The sequence below is a fragment of the Artemia franciscana genome, chromosome 14 (assembly GCF_032884065.1).
Source record: "Artemia franciscana chromosome 14, ASM3288406v1, whole genome shotgun sequence".
In the NCBI taxonomy this organism is placed as follows: Eukaryota; Metazoa; Arthropoda; class Branchiopoda; order Anostraca; family Artemiidae; genus Artemia; species Artemia franciscana.
Genome location: NC_088876.1, coordinates 5,593,866 through 5,607,706, shown reverse-complemented (window position 1 = coordinate 5,607,706; position 13,841 = coordinate 5,593,866). Strand labels below are relative to the sequence as shown.

At 37.0% G+C, this 13,841-nt stretch overlaps 1 protein-coding gene across 2 annotated transcripts in view; it reads left to right on the top strand.

Annotated features, from left to right (window-relative positions):
- Positions 1-651: 651 nt before the first annotated feature.
- Positions 652-13,841, top strand: part of LOC136035223 (UDP-N-acetylglucosamine transferase subunit ALG13-like) — a 100,667-nt gene continuing 87,477 nt past the window's right edge. For both annotated transcript variants that reach the window (XM_065716842.1, XM_065716841.1), the window contains exon 1: positions 652-793. In XM_065716842.1, the coding sequence (XP_065572914.1) occupies positions 683-793 (111 nt within the window). In that variant the 5' untranslated portion in view covers positions 652-682. The remainder of the gene's footprint in view (positions 794-13,841) is intronic.

Genomic DNA, 13,841 nt, shown 5'->3' with positions numbered 1-13,841 from the left:
GTTTCATTTTCCTAGCCTAACCTCTTTCAAAGATAGCCAAAAGTAGTTAAAGTAAAACTTTACCCCTACTTTACCTTAAAAATCCAGTTTAAATAGCAATCTCAACAAATATAGACTATATAAAAGGCTATAGCCTAGGTATTGGCCTAATCATTCTAAATTTTTTTCAACTAAAAATTATAGCCTAGGATGTTTTAGAAACTAGGCCTGTTTGATATAGTAATATTATGACTAACTCACCAATGTGATAGCTGCCTTACTAAGAACCAACCTTTTTAATAACCAAAAAACTTTTCTTCTGACTCCTTATGAAGCATAGCCTATGCAAGACGGGCCTAAAACACCAAAACCCTTTAGATCCTAAGGAATATGCATAAGATTACTTACAGGTCACTGAAAAGCTAAGATTATTTCGACTATTTACAATTTCCTTGTCTTTTCTCTAGAACACGATTTCACATGTTTGTCCATTTAAAATAATATGTAACATTTGTCACTTGTACTCAATAATCTTTTTTTCGGGGATAGAAAGTGCAAGCCCACGGACAAGTAATCATGAGCGTTCGAGGGAATAATCCAAGTAGCCTCTGACGTCATGTTCGTCTCATAAAAGCTGGGATTAGTCAGATAAGTAATCGGACAAGTAAAAGCACACGGGGATTGAAACTTAAAATCTAAGAGCATGATGAGGACAGAAACAGAGAGTTTTGACAAGTATTTGGAGTCTGTTGGTTTTTATAGAAGAAAAATACCAGAAGAAAATGATGCTCTTTGTCGAATTTTATCAATTCATGTAAATTATCTCAAAAATGTTTTCTAGTTTAGCCCAGGCTGGATAGGCCTAGGCTATTAATTTACATCAGGCCAAATTATATTAATGAAGATTGTAAAGTTCAGTTCATACATTCCAGACAATATATTCAATAATTTAATATTGTAAGGTAGAAAATAGCTGGAACAAACAGAAAAATAACATTTGGTTCTCCACTCAATGCTCTATCTGAATAAATATAGGCTATGGGTAGCCTAATTATGTGCCAGGTTATTCCTATGAAGGAAATGTTATAGGTCTAGGCTAATAAAAAAGGAGTAATACCATTCAGGGTAAATTTCTAGTTTAGCTGCTTTTTGCTAGGACTATCTTAGAAAAGGGTTAGGTTAGGAAAATGAAACTTTCAATAATGAATCCAGGGCAAAAAAAAATATCCTGGGAAGGTATTACCAAGCTTCTATGTTAACTCTCTTCTGATTTCTAAGTCTTAGAAGTTTGCCTAGGCTACTTCACAGGTTTCCTTCACAATTTCACAGGTTATACTTCAATATACTTCCCCAGGATATACTTTAGTCTACAGATCCATCCCTGGAAGTTTCATTTTTCTAACCCCTTTCCAGGATAGCTAAAATAGGATTTTATCCCATTCAGTTTACCAATCAACACAAATAGTAAATAGCCTATATACATAATTCTATTACTGACTTAGAGACAAGGTGAATACACTAGATTTTGCTAGCCTACTCAAGGTTGAGGCTTTTTTTCTGCTCTTTGCAAGTATAGTAACTGGGTCAATGTTGGTATTACCAGAACAATTTTTTTGGGTCATGGAACTATTATTAATAGATGCATTTTGAATTTTTGAATGTCTCACTGTTATGGAGTTATTCTAGCCAAAATATTCTTGTATTTATACATATAGAATTGCAATCTTTTCTGTTTTCATTTATTAGATATTTGAAATTGCTAATATTTTAAGATAGAAAATCGCTCTGTGGCTTTTAGAGATAATTTTTTGTTAGGTTAAGTTTGCGATAGTTTTGCAAGAGAGAAAAGATGTTCAAAAACTCAAAATGCATCTATTAACAGTAGTTTTATGACCCAAAACAATTGTTCCAGTAATACCAACACTGACCATATACCATCTGATTTTACTCATAAATACACTATCTCCTGATGGTCTCATGCATAGCCCTAACTGATATGTTTGTCAATTTTTCATTTGTTGGGGCTTTGTGAATAAGTAGCCCATCAATTTACAACAATTTGAGGTTGGAAGCAAACTGTATTTTCAAAATCTAATGTAAGGAAATTTGTCACTTTTGTAATGAAATAGAATAAAAAACACATTTTTCAATGAAAATGCTCTCAAAAAAGGTATTTTCAAGTTTGATGTAAACCTAAAGTGACATGTAAGATAGCCTATATATAGGGTAAAAGACCTCTTTTTCGGAAAGACCACTCCTCTTTGGCATTCCAGAAAAATAGAGATGGGTTTTTGAGTGCCCCTATTGTACTACAGCATGATTCAATGAAAGTATTAACAAGATCCTACCTTTTTTATCTACCTTCTTGATGAAATTTCACCAATAATTTGTCATCATAAATTCAAAATGTGGTCTCTGTTCTGACAAGCAATTGGAAAGAAAAAATTGCATTTAAAATTTATGATTTATAGAATAAATATCAAGCAATAAAAATTACATTTCTAGAATCAAAAGATAATCAGCTTTCTGGTAATATGCAAATAAAGTTGAAACACCAAAAGGATATGTACATCAAAGTAGGATTATTGGTATTTCCAAAAAGAGGTTCTTCTTGGTAAATCAATAAACTAATCATTTCAAGTGTTTAATGTCATTGATATATGTAATTCTTTTCAATTCTTATTTGGTAACAATGTGAAGGTTTGAGTTCTACAAAATTTTGCTCAATTACATACTGATTTTTTACCCTTTTTGAATGAAATTCTGATTCTAAAGGTATTTCTCTTTCTTAGCTATTACATTAGTGAATTTTGGGAGGGGCCCAATGTGACAAAGATGCCAATAATTGACCAAATGGACAAATTTGTTCTAAAGAAAAGAAAAAAAAAACAGGATATTAGGGCCTCAGAAAAAAAATCTTGGGAGGGGGGGGGGAGAGAAAGGCTCCCCTGGATCCACCAGTGGAGAGCGTTCGGACTCGCCTATAAATTCCAATAAATTCCTATATTCTAATGCACCCCTATAAAATGCCAATATTTTGGCTAAAATCCTATTATTCCTATATTTTCGGCTGGAGAGCACTAAGAACATTGCTCATAATTTGCAATTTTCACTTCTCTTTAAGTAAGCCAAGATGTGATTTTCTTTTTGCTTTTGACTCTGTTGTAGACCGTGCAGTCTATCGGTGTAGATCGATAATTAATTACAACTGTTGAGCTGTTTGAACTTAACTAATGTTTTGTACTGGGCTTAGTAAGCTGCTTCTGCCTGGGCTATGCTGTTGTGTTGACCTAGTAGCCTATATTTTGTTTTTTGTCATTTTGGGCCTGTCCAAAATGAGCAAAGATCAGTATACAGGCTAGCAGTATCTGCTTAATGAGACTGGAGTTCTTGCAACTTATGCGTTTCCTGCCTGAACGCTATTTTAAAGGCTGATGTGAATGCAGCCCAGTTTTGGACATATCCATATTTTTTTCTTTTTATGGCCTTTTAATCTTGGGATGCTATTTTGTAGGTGATGCTTGGTAATTAAGTTTGGGGCCTACCAAGTTTAATAGTTCTTGGCTTGCTAAGACGGATTGCAGCGGTAGAAAGATTGGTGAAAGGTGTAAGACTAGGAATGACCAGTACTCGTTATTTTACAAACTCTGCTTGACTAATTTTGGTTGCACATCTGGGGTTGCTCAGGGGTAAACCAACATGTGCGATCTGTAGAACACAAAGCCGCAAATACTGCTTAACTACATCCACTATAGCTTCACCTGAATTGAAAATCTCGAGCTGATGAAACAACCAAGAATAAACCATTAGTTGGTACAAACATGTTTTGTGAGCGTGATGCCGCTTATAAAGCTGAGTTAATATGGGCACTTTAGATGGTACAGAGTTCCATGTCTGCTAACTCTTCAGACCATATTGTCGCAACCTTCTATGCAAGGTTCCCCGGTAATACCTCCAACAAAATGCCCCTATGTGCAAAGAAACTTATGTATCTGATCACCAATGTGCTGCATCCTTTCTGTAAGCAAATGCTTGTGAAGGGCATTCAGTCATATCTTGTACTAGAATATGACGAGACAACCAACAACGCTGGTATGAAAGAGTTACAGATATGTGTTCAATATTGGTCCTCATATGGAAACGAAATCCAGAGCAGACTTTTATGCACAAGTTTTGTGGGCCATGTGACAAGTGATGATCTCTGTAGGAAGATTATGTCAGCCGTTGAGCAGAATCAGCTGCCACTTGAAAAACTGATCACGCTTGGAAGTGATGGACCAAACGTCAACAAAAGCGTTTGGAACAATTTCAATGCCAAAAAAAGAAAGTGCCAGGAAAGGGAATGTTGAATAATGGTACTTGAAACATCCATATAATCCATAACACTTTCTTGAAAGGTCTTCAGGTGTTCGGAGAAGAAAGTTCCGATTTTGTTATTCTTGTACATTCGTTTTTTGACGGCTGGCCTTCACGTTGTGAAGACTATTGAAAGTGCCAAAAGAAAGCAAGAATGCCAGAGAATGCTTTCATATAGCATGTCCTAAGCTGCTGGTTAACGATCGGACGTGCCCTTGCTAGAATCATGCAGTAGTGCCGGCAATCCTAGAGTACTTCCTGAACTTCATGCCAAGTGAGAAAAAACTGAAGAAAGTTCTGTCCACTCCCAAATTTCTGAAGATTGTGGCTTATATCAAAAGTGCGACGATGGAGGCCCAACTCGAGTTTGTTCTAGCCTCAGCAGAACTGTTCATAAGTTTCACCCAACTGTTCCAGAAGAGCCTCTCATTTATGTTCTGAACTCAGAGATCAAAAGACTAGTTGTGACACTTTGCGGACGGGTCTTTACTCCAGATTTCGTGACCGAGATTGAAAATTTCTCACCAGAAATGTTGAACCTTGCTGAAAAATTTGCAGAAAAGCCCATAGTTTCAGAAAATGTGGAACGGTCTTTCCGTGAGAAAGCAACACCGAAAGACAAGGCCATTTTCTATGTCAATGTGCAAAAACATTTTATTGCGGGCATTCGCCATATTTTGAACAAATGGCCTCTGGAAAAGATGGTTTTCTAGAGGCTTTACGCTTTTTGAGTCCGATCAACATGAAGGATTCAAGAAGCATTGCAGACATAGCGGCTCTGGCACGCGAGATTGCGGTTGGAGCAAGCTCAGACGTCGCCCAGGCTGAGTGGCTGCTTTTCGAACGGAAAATGGACCCTGTGAGGACATTACTCGGATCGATCATTTTTGGAGCCATTACTTTGGACTGGTGAATGAGCGCGGGGACAGCAAGTACCCGGAACTTACCAAGCTTACCAAAGCAATGCTGACGTTATCGCCTGGCAGCGCAGATGTTGAGCATTGGTTCTCGTGTTCTAGTAGGATTCTGGGTGAAGACCAGGCATTAATGTCTGAACGTGTTCTGGATGCGAGACTCATGGTATATGACACGTTGAGACTTTATGGAGGAAAACCAGAACGGTTTGTTATTACAAAAGAACTGCTGAATCTTGCACGTGGAAGTTGCAGGAGGTCCACGACAAAAAGAAAGAAATAGAAGACCTGGAAAGCAAAAAGAAAAACTTAGAGCATCAGAGCAAAGAGAAAAGAGAACAGTAGCAGATACTCTACTTCAAGAAGTGACCGATAGAATGAAGAAGGCTGCCGAGTCCAAGAGTTCCATAGACATTGCTCTAGCTGTTTCTTTGCTCGAAGGTGCTGTGAAGTCCAGAACAAGTGAAAGACAGAACAAGGAATCTGCGAGAATGGAGCAGTCTCTTGCAAAGAGAAAAACTGACCTCAAATCGAAATTGATGCCCAAGAAGCAGCAAGAGTGATTTCAGGTATTTTACCTCTATCAGTCAGTCGTTGGCACAGTATGTGTATTTGATTAAAAAAAAAAAAAAAAAAAAAAAAAAAAAAAAAAAAGCAGAAACTCGGGAAATGAGACAAATTTACGTGAACAGGCATCCCACGCCATTTACCACCGATCTGATCCCCGAAGACTTCCGAATCCTATATTTGGCCTATATTTAGGCTCGGGAAATCCTATATAAATAGGACAGAGCCTATAATTTGAAACGAACCGACCTGACTGAACCCTGAGTGGATTTTCATAATGTTCTCTTTGAGTAGGTCTGATTGTAGACAAATATCAATTTCTGTTCTATAAGCAAATTTAACCCTTTATTGAAAGCTTATGAGTTTCATTAAGTAGCTTATCAAAAAGAGTAGGCTAGCCTAGTTACCTATAAGCAATGAATTATCATAGGACAAAAACATTAGGTTTATCAAAAATCTCCTAAGCCATATTTTCATTGAATTTCCAGGATATCTGTTAAATATCTGTTGGCACTGATTAAACTAGGGATTTAATGGCACATTTGTGTCATTTTTGTTTTTGAAGAGAAATGCAAACAAGATGTGAGGATTTGAGTTTTATATCATTTTTTCTTTAACCCAACAGCTTGTCAGAGAAGGTAGAAAAGAATAAATGATGGCTGTTATGGAAAACATTAGAATATTCCTTTACTTTAAGTTAATTCAGATACTATTTAGAACAAGTGCTTGTGTTGCTATGATTGTCTCTGAAATTTGGAGCCTTAATAAAGTTTAGGTGACTTTATGTGTTCCATGGAAATTTTTTTGATGTTGAATTGTTTTCACAAATTAGGAAGTGTCATTTAAGCAAATTATAGTTATATTATATTATGTAAATTATAGACAGGAAGCCTTTCTAACTGAAGTAGTAATTTCTGAATTTGTCATTTCTCTTCAGCTTACAGTTAAAACTTATCTTGCAATATTTTAAAATATCCAGAGTTTTACAAGTCAAAAGGAAAATCTCCTTCATGGCTGCTGAAACATTGGGATGGCTTCACATGGTGTGGTATTGTCTTAAACAATTAAAAGCATTAGGGTGCAATATATGTAAATGTTCAACTTTCACAGATTATTTCTACATAGATTATTAACAGTATGCTATACTTACAAAAATGACTAGTGTTGTTGGTTATAACCAGGATTGCTCTCTTTGCAAACTAAATGTCCCCTTGAAAGATACTGCTGCTGAACATGCTGATATAAACAATTCTATGCTAAAGTCATTTAGTCGGTTTGAATAGAGCTGTTAATTTTTTTTTTAAGACCACACTGCCTTTCTTAGACAAACCAAGTCAGAGTTTCAAAAAGGATAAGTCCTTTTATTAGACAGTGAAAAACAAATACAAAAGCTCTGGATATTTCAAAGACACAAACAGTCTTCACAATATGCAGAAGTACTAAAACAATATAATCAACACAAACTATATTTAGGGGAGATGTGGGTACCCTGGGACATTTTCAAGTGTATGTCCAATATCTGGAGAACGCTTTGGCCAAATCGCCTGATTCTGCTACTCACTTAAGTGGAATTGCTTGGGCTTTCTCCCAGATTTTTTGTAGATTATTTTCTTAATCTATCTTTTTGGTACCAATGATTTTCCGAACCCTCCTCTTCTGTCCCAGAGTACCCTGACCCCAAGGTACTCTGGGACACGGTTAAGGGTACTCTGGGACACAGTGCACTTTTTGATCAAATTTCATTTATTACAAACCTATAGTCAACTTCAATGAAAATAAAAACATAATAAAAAACTTGTAACATTACTCATTCAACGGGGAACTGCGAAAGGTCAATATCAAAAGTCAGGGCTTTCACAGCCCGTTCTGTGCCTCCACTAAGATTCGGTCTTGGTAGGCGTAACTCGATCTCATCTGTCGTGACAAAGGCTTCGTCCTTTGGCTGTGGAAATATGAATTTCCACGTAGGGACTTTCCGTTTTAGGAAGTTCACACTGTACCCTTCCAGTTCAATCTCCAAGACTTCACCAGCATAATACTTTGAACTTTTCTTACTGACGTACCTAACCAGTACAAAATCGCCAGGCTTTATCTCCGTTGGTTCTTTCACAGTCTCTTCCATGTCACTCAGGTGCAAGGAATCATCAGTGTCAGCACAGAGCTCAACAGAAGCAGCATCACTACTGTCGCTAAAATCTAAAGCCACCTTTGCTTGATCTCTTTTTTTATCTTGATTTCTTTTCGTTATCTTCTGTTTTTTATTTTCCTTTGCTTCTTCCTTCTTTTTTCTCTTCAGGTCTCTCTGCCTCTCTGTTTCAAAAATGGCATCCTTAACGGGGGTTGCAGTCAAAATCTTGGACTGGCCAGGCTTCCTTCCTCCTTTTTTTTCTGAATATCAATTTGACGTTTAGGAAGGGGAAGTATTTGATCGAGCAGAACACAGACTGAACCACCAGCACCCACTGACTCCCTGTCTGACAGCCCACTGTCCGCTTGCGTTGATGAGCTGCTCCCTGCGCCGACATTGATCTGCACTTCATCTGTCGGATCGCAGGGATTGCTGACGGGAGTCAGGGATGGAAGAAAGTCTGATTCTTCCCAGACATTGGGATTAAATGGATGGATTCCTGGTTTAGAAAAACCACTCATTATGTTGGTTGGGTTGAATGCTTTAGGGAAAGCAACCCCATGAAGTTCAGAGATTTCGTATTCCGTGACTGGTCTTCCAGGATGGTTTCTTAGCCAGTTTTCAATAGCTTGGTAGAAATATGTTTTAAGTGGTGAATAGACGGTCACATCAAGGCTGCAGCCTGTTTGACGTGTGTGGAGGAAATGTCAGTATTTGCAACCCCATCTCTTTCGCAGCAGAAATGAAGCTGTAGCTCATGTGACTATCATGGTTGTCCATGAGAAGAAGGACTGGTTGCTCAGGAGAGCACCTTATGTACCTTTTAAAGTGCTCAAAGTAGCCAAGGAATAACTCGGTCGTCATCCATGCATTTCCGGGCTTTCCACTGGCGACAGCTTTTGTCCCTGGTGGTGCCCCATCTAAGAGTCTTTCAACAAAGCGGGTCCTTCCAAAGATAAGGTAAGGGGGAATGAAGCTTCCCATCGCATTGATATTTCCAACCATTGTAACTAGTTTTCCTCTTTCCTGTGATGTAGTTGCTCCTAGCTGCTTTACACCTTTAGGGCTAAGTACCTTCCGGCATTTCTGTTGAACATTCGATAAGCCCGTCTCATCCATGTTGTAGATGCGGTCAGCTGGAAAATGAAACTTCGACTGTAGCTCTTCAAGATGTTTATAGAATGTGTCAACTGCAGCACGGTTGAAACCAAGGTTGCGATGAAGGCTGGTGCTTTCCGGTCGCCTCGAGGAAATTCTTGTATGTCTCTCCATGAAACCTTTATACCAGTCTTCTCCTGCTGCTTCATTGTCGTCCCATGATTTAGGGTATTTCAGGGTGTTCGCCTTGGCAAATTCCCAAGCTAATTTCTTTGTCCGTTTTTTCGTAAGTCCGTAGTTCATTCGTGATGAAAGTAGAATATAAGATTCGAGTGAATCTTCCATTTCAGAAGAGAATACTTTTTTCACATCATAGCGTGGTGTGAAGCGAAATGAAACTTTTTCTTCGTCTGCCGACGCGGAATATGCCTTACAGTACCGAGAAAGTGTCGATTTCTGAACAGCATGCAGTGTTGCTGCAGTTCTGATTGGCATTCCATCTTTTAAGTGAGCCATTACAGCAGCCTTCATGTTTTCTTCGTCCCAGGCATAAAGAGAGGGATCAGACTTCCTCTTCCTCGGCATTCTGCAAAAAATGATACTTTTAGGAACGAAAAGCAAAGAACCGTTTTTATTGTTGCCATGGCTAACACAGTTTGAAAGATTATCTGGTGTATATCAGGCAGTTCCGTCTCACAGCTTGACCTTTACATTACATTATCAGTTGTTGAAATGAGGGTACCCTGGGACACAATGGACAAAAAGTGTCCCAGGGTACCCAGGAACACGTGTCCCAGAGTACCCAAACAGGTAGCTCTCCACACAAACTTCATCTTCTGCCCCTAGATGGTAGTTCAGGTCAACCACTGAACAACATTTTGTAGCCTAAAGAAAACTACTTCAGACAAAAAAACATTCAATACCCTCCGACGAACTGTTCAAAAGATTTTTTGTAAAAACCAGGTCCTTTTACTTACTCAAACACCCATAAAAAAAAACTCTTACCTAAAATCTCTGATGAAAATGTTTCTCGATTTCTTCAGGAAAACACATGCATACTTTCTGATAGATGGCACGTCGTTCGTCATTCAGGCGGGATTTTTGAACAATTTTTTTTTCACAAAGGTACCATGTCCCATCTGACCCTTGTCCCATCTTCCCCACGTCTCCCCTATACAGAAAATGATTATAGTAACTTCCAGGTCACAGAATGTTACCAGTCCATTTGCTTGGAAGGGTTGGAACAGTCTTCTTCTTCCTCTAATTGTAAATGAAATGCTGCTGAATTTATAGTTCCTTAACCTTGTGTAGATTTATATTGAATTCCGTATGAAGTTGGCACAATTCTTCTTCCAGAAATTGTAAAGGAATTGTTGTTTTTTATGGTTATGAAATTTTCTTGGTTCTATCATCTCCATGTATGCAACATTGATTTTTTTTTTTTTTCAAAACCACACTGCCTTTCTATGACAAAACAAATAAGAGTTTCAACAGGGATAATGTCGAGTGGCATATATTGCAAAAAAAAACTGATTAAACTAGCACAAAGCACTGTCTTCACTATTTCCTCATTACCTTGTTTTTTTTTTGTATGATGGAAAGGTTGTACTGTTTTTGTCATTATTTTCTGGAAATTGTCACAAATCCACAATGCCACAGTAACATAACACTGGTACAGTTACAAAGTTCCAATTGTAAACTAAATATGGAATAGTATTTTTACAAACCAATCACAGTATTGGCTAAGAATGTTCAAAGTCACTGTTTCCTGGTGTTTAGTGGCATATATCACAAACAATAAATTCACATATGTAAAATTTAAATAAAAACAAACATATAATTGTCAATGCAGCAATTAAATTTGTAAGCCAGTTATTATATTTGTTAAAATGTTTTTAACGTACTGTTTCTCCATGTCTAGTGGCAGGTATCATAAAAAAGAAAGTCAAAATTGTAAGAAAGTCTTTGGTAATACTCATTGTTTTTCTTACAATTCTGTTTTTTTTCGAATTTTTGTTTACCCTAAAATAAATTTTTGTGTATTGGTCTGTGTGTCAGTATTAAAGGTGATTTTTTTTCCTGTATTACGAAATCACTAAGGACCTCAAACCTAAGTAGGCCAATGAATTCCTTACCCTTCAAAATGTCAAGACTTGTAACCATCTGTATTTTGTAAATGCTCTTATACAGACAGGGATGGAGATCCAATATTAGGCTGTAGAATAAAATGGCTAAGATGTTTTCTTTGTAAAAATTCTACTATATATAGAGTCTCTTTCCGATTAAACCCCATGTATTTCTTGAAGGACCAAGGACAGTAAAAAAAATCTGATTTTTAAGGTGGTTAAATGGAAACTTACATACACATATGTTGGTTTAGAAATTAGTAAAAAGTTGCGATTCAATTTTTAATGACACAGAACTCAACATGGAGATATGTAGTTTTTGGTAGTAGTTTGCATTTATTTAAAAACAAAAGATCTGTGGGCGAAAATCAGCAGATTTCCCCCCACATATACCAGATAAAAACATATACCCCCAAACAGCATTTGAAGGGTAGTTGTGTCTTCAAAATCAACACATTGCTGATGTTTGAATGTTGAAGTATCATCATATCATTGCAGATGAAAAGCATCATCAAATTTAACTTAATTTTTATTTATCAATACCAAATGTGGTAAGCTGTACAAAGCCTGTCATGCTAAACATTATGACACTTAAGACAACAAACAGACACACACACCCACAAAACAAAAAAGACAAACAGTAAAACATAGTTCATAATAGTATGCATATCAAAAGAACAACTAATATGCCAAGGAAAAATAATTTAAATACATATCTAAATAGATTGGAAATTAAAACATAATTAATGCTTTTGCCTATTTATTTCTATGGTCCAACATCGCAACACTTATAAAAGTTTGATACTTCCCTAAAAACGTCATAATTTTGAAGCAACCAAAGAAAAAAAGTTACAAAAATAAGCTTTTCAGGTTTGAACTGACCCAAGATGCATCCAGGGGAAAACACACAAGTGTTTTTGTGTTCATTTTCTTCGTACTTCAGTACAAATTCTCATGCTATTCCCACTCTCCCCTATTGGTTGCACTTCTGTTGGACCGTGTCACATCTTGAAAATTCTTACCAGTTTATGTTTAATAATGACACTTAGACACCTTAGTAATCAAAGTCACTTTTTTCCTTTTTCTGGGGGGAGAGTTAAGGGGGAGAAAGAAATATCGTTTTTATGGGACATTTAAGCTGTAGACTTTATCATTTCATTGGTTAAATCCCTCAATTAAATGTGGGATACAATCAATCTATTTGGGTTTGAGTTGTTTTTTTGTGTGTCGATATAGGTCTGCACACCTTGCAATAATAAAGGTTGGCCAGTATAGATTTGAAATTGTAATTAAACCAATTGACAAACTTACATCTAAATAATCAGAGTAGCAAATTTGTAGACCAGTTTCATGTTTTACTACAGTTTATTACACCTAGTTTACTATGGTTTCATGGTTTTAATCTTTTTAAATATGTAACCAAAACCATAAAGGGTAATCAAAGGGGATTTTTGTTGTGTGTGATAAATTTATAAATTTAAAAAGAATGTAATAGTAGTCTCTACAAATTTTATTCACTTTGTAACTTACTTTTTATGGCCCTTGGTATTTACCAAGTTAAATATAGCAATTGCAAATTCTGTCGGTCTGTCTGTCGGTCCCGGTTTTGCTAGTTTAGGCACTTCCAGATAAGCTAGGACAATGAAATTTGGCAGGCGTACCAGGGACCATACCAGATTAAATTAGAAATAGTCATTTCCTTGATTCGACCATCTGGAGGAGGGGGAGTGGTTGGATGGTTAATTTTAAAAAAAAATGGAAAATTAGAGGTATTTTTAACTTAAGAACGGGTGATCAGATATTAATGAAATTTGATATTTAGAGGGATATCGTGTCTCAGAGCTCTTATTTGAAATCCCGACCAGATTTGGTGACATTAGGGAGAGTTTGAGGGGGAAACCTAAAATCTTGGAAAACGCTTACGAGTGGAGGGATCAGGATGAAACTTGGTGGAAAAATAAGCAGAAGTCCTAGATATGTGATTGACATAACCGGATCGGATCCACTCTCTCTTTGGGGGAGGGAGGGTTAATCCTAAAAAAATTAGAAACAATGAGGTATTTTTAACTTACAAAGGAGTGATCGAATCTTAATGAAGTTTCATATTTAGAAGAACCTCGTAACTCAGATATCTTATTTTAAATCCCGACCCGATCCAGTGTCATTGGGGGGAGTTGGGAGGGGGACTGGAAATATTGGAAAATGCTTACAGTGGAGAGATGAGGATGAAACTTGGTTGGAAGAATAAGCAAAAGTCCAAGATACGTGAAGGACATAACCGGACCGGATCTGCTCTCTTTGGGTAAGTTGGGGGGGGGGGGGTAATTTGGAAAAATTAGAAAAAATTGGGTATTTGTAACTTACGAATGGGTGATCGGATCTTGATGAAATTTGATATTTAGAAGGGTCTTGTGCTTCAGAGCTCCTATATTAAATCCTGACAAGATCGGGTCACATTGGGAGGAGTTGTAGGGGGGTACCGGAAATTTTGGAAAACGTGAAAATTAACGTATCTTTATCTTACGAATAGGTGGTCGGATCTTAATGAAACTTAATATATAGAAAGATATTATGTCTCAGATGCTCTATTTTAAATTCGAATTGGATCTGAGGACATAGGGGGCTGGAGGGGGGAAACATAAATCTTGGAAAACGCTTAGAGTGGAGAGATCG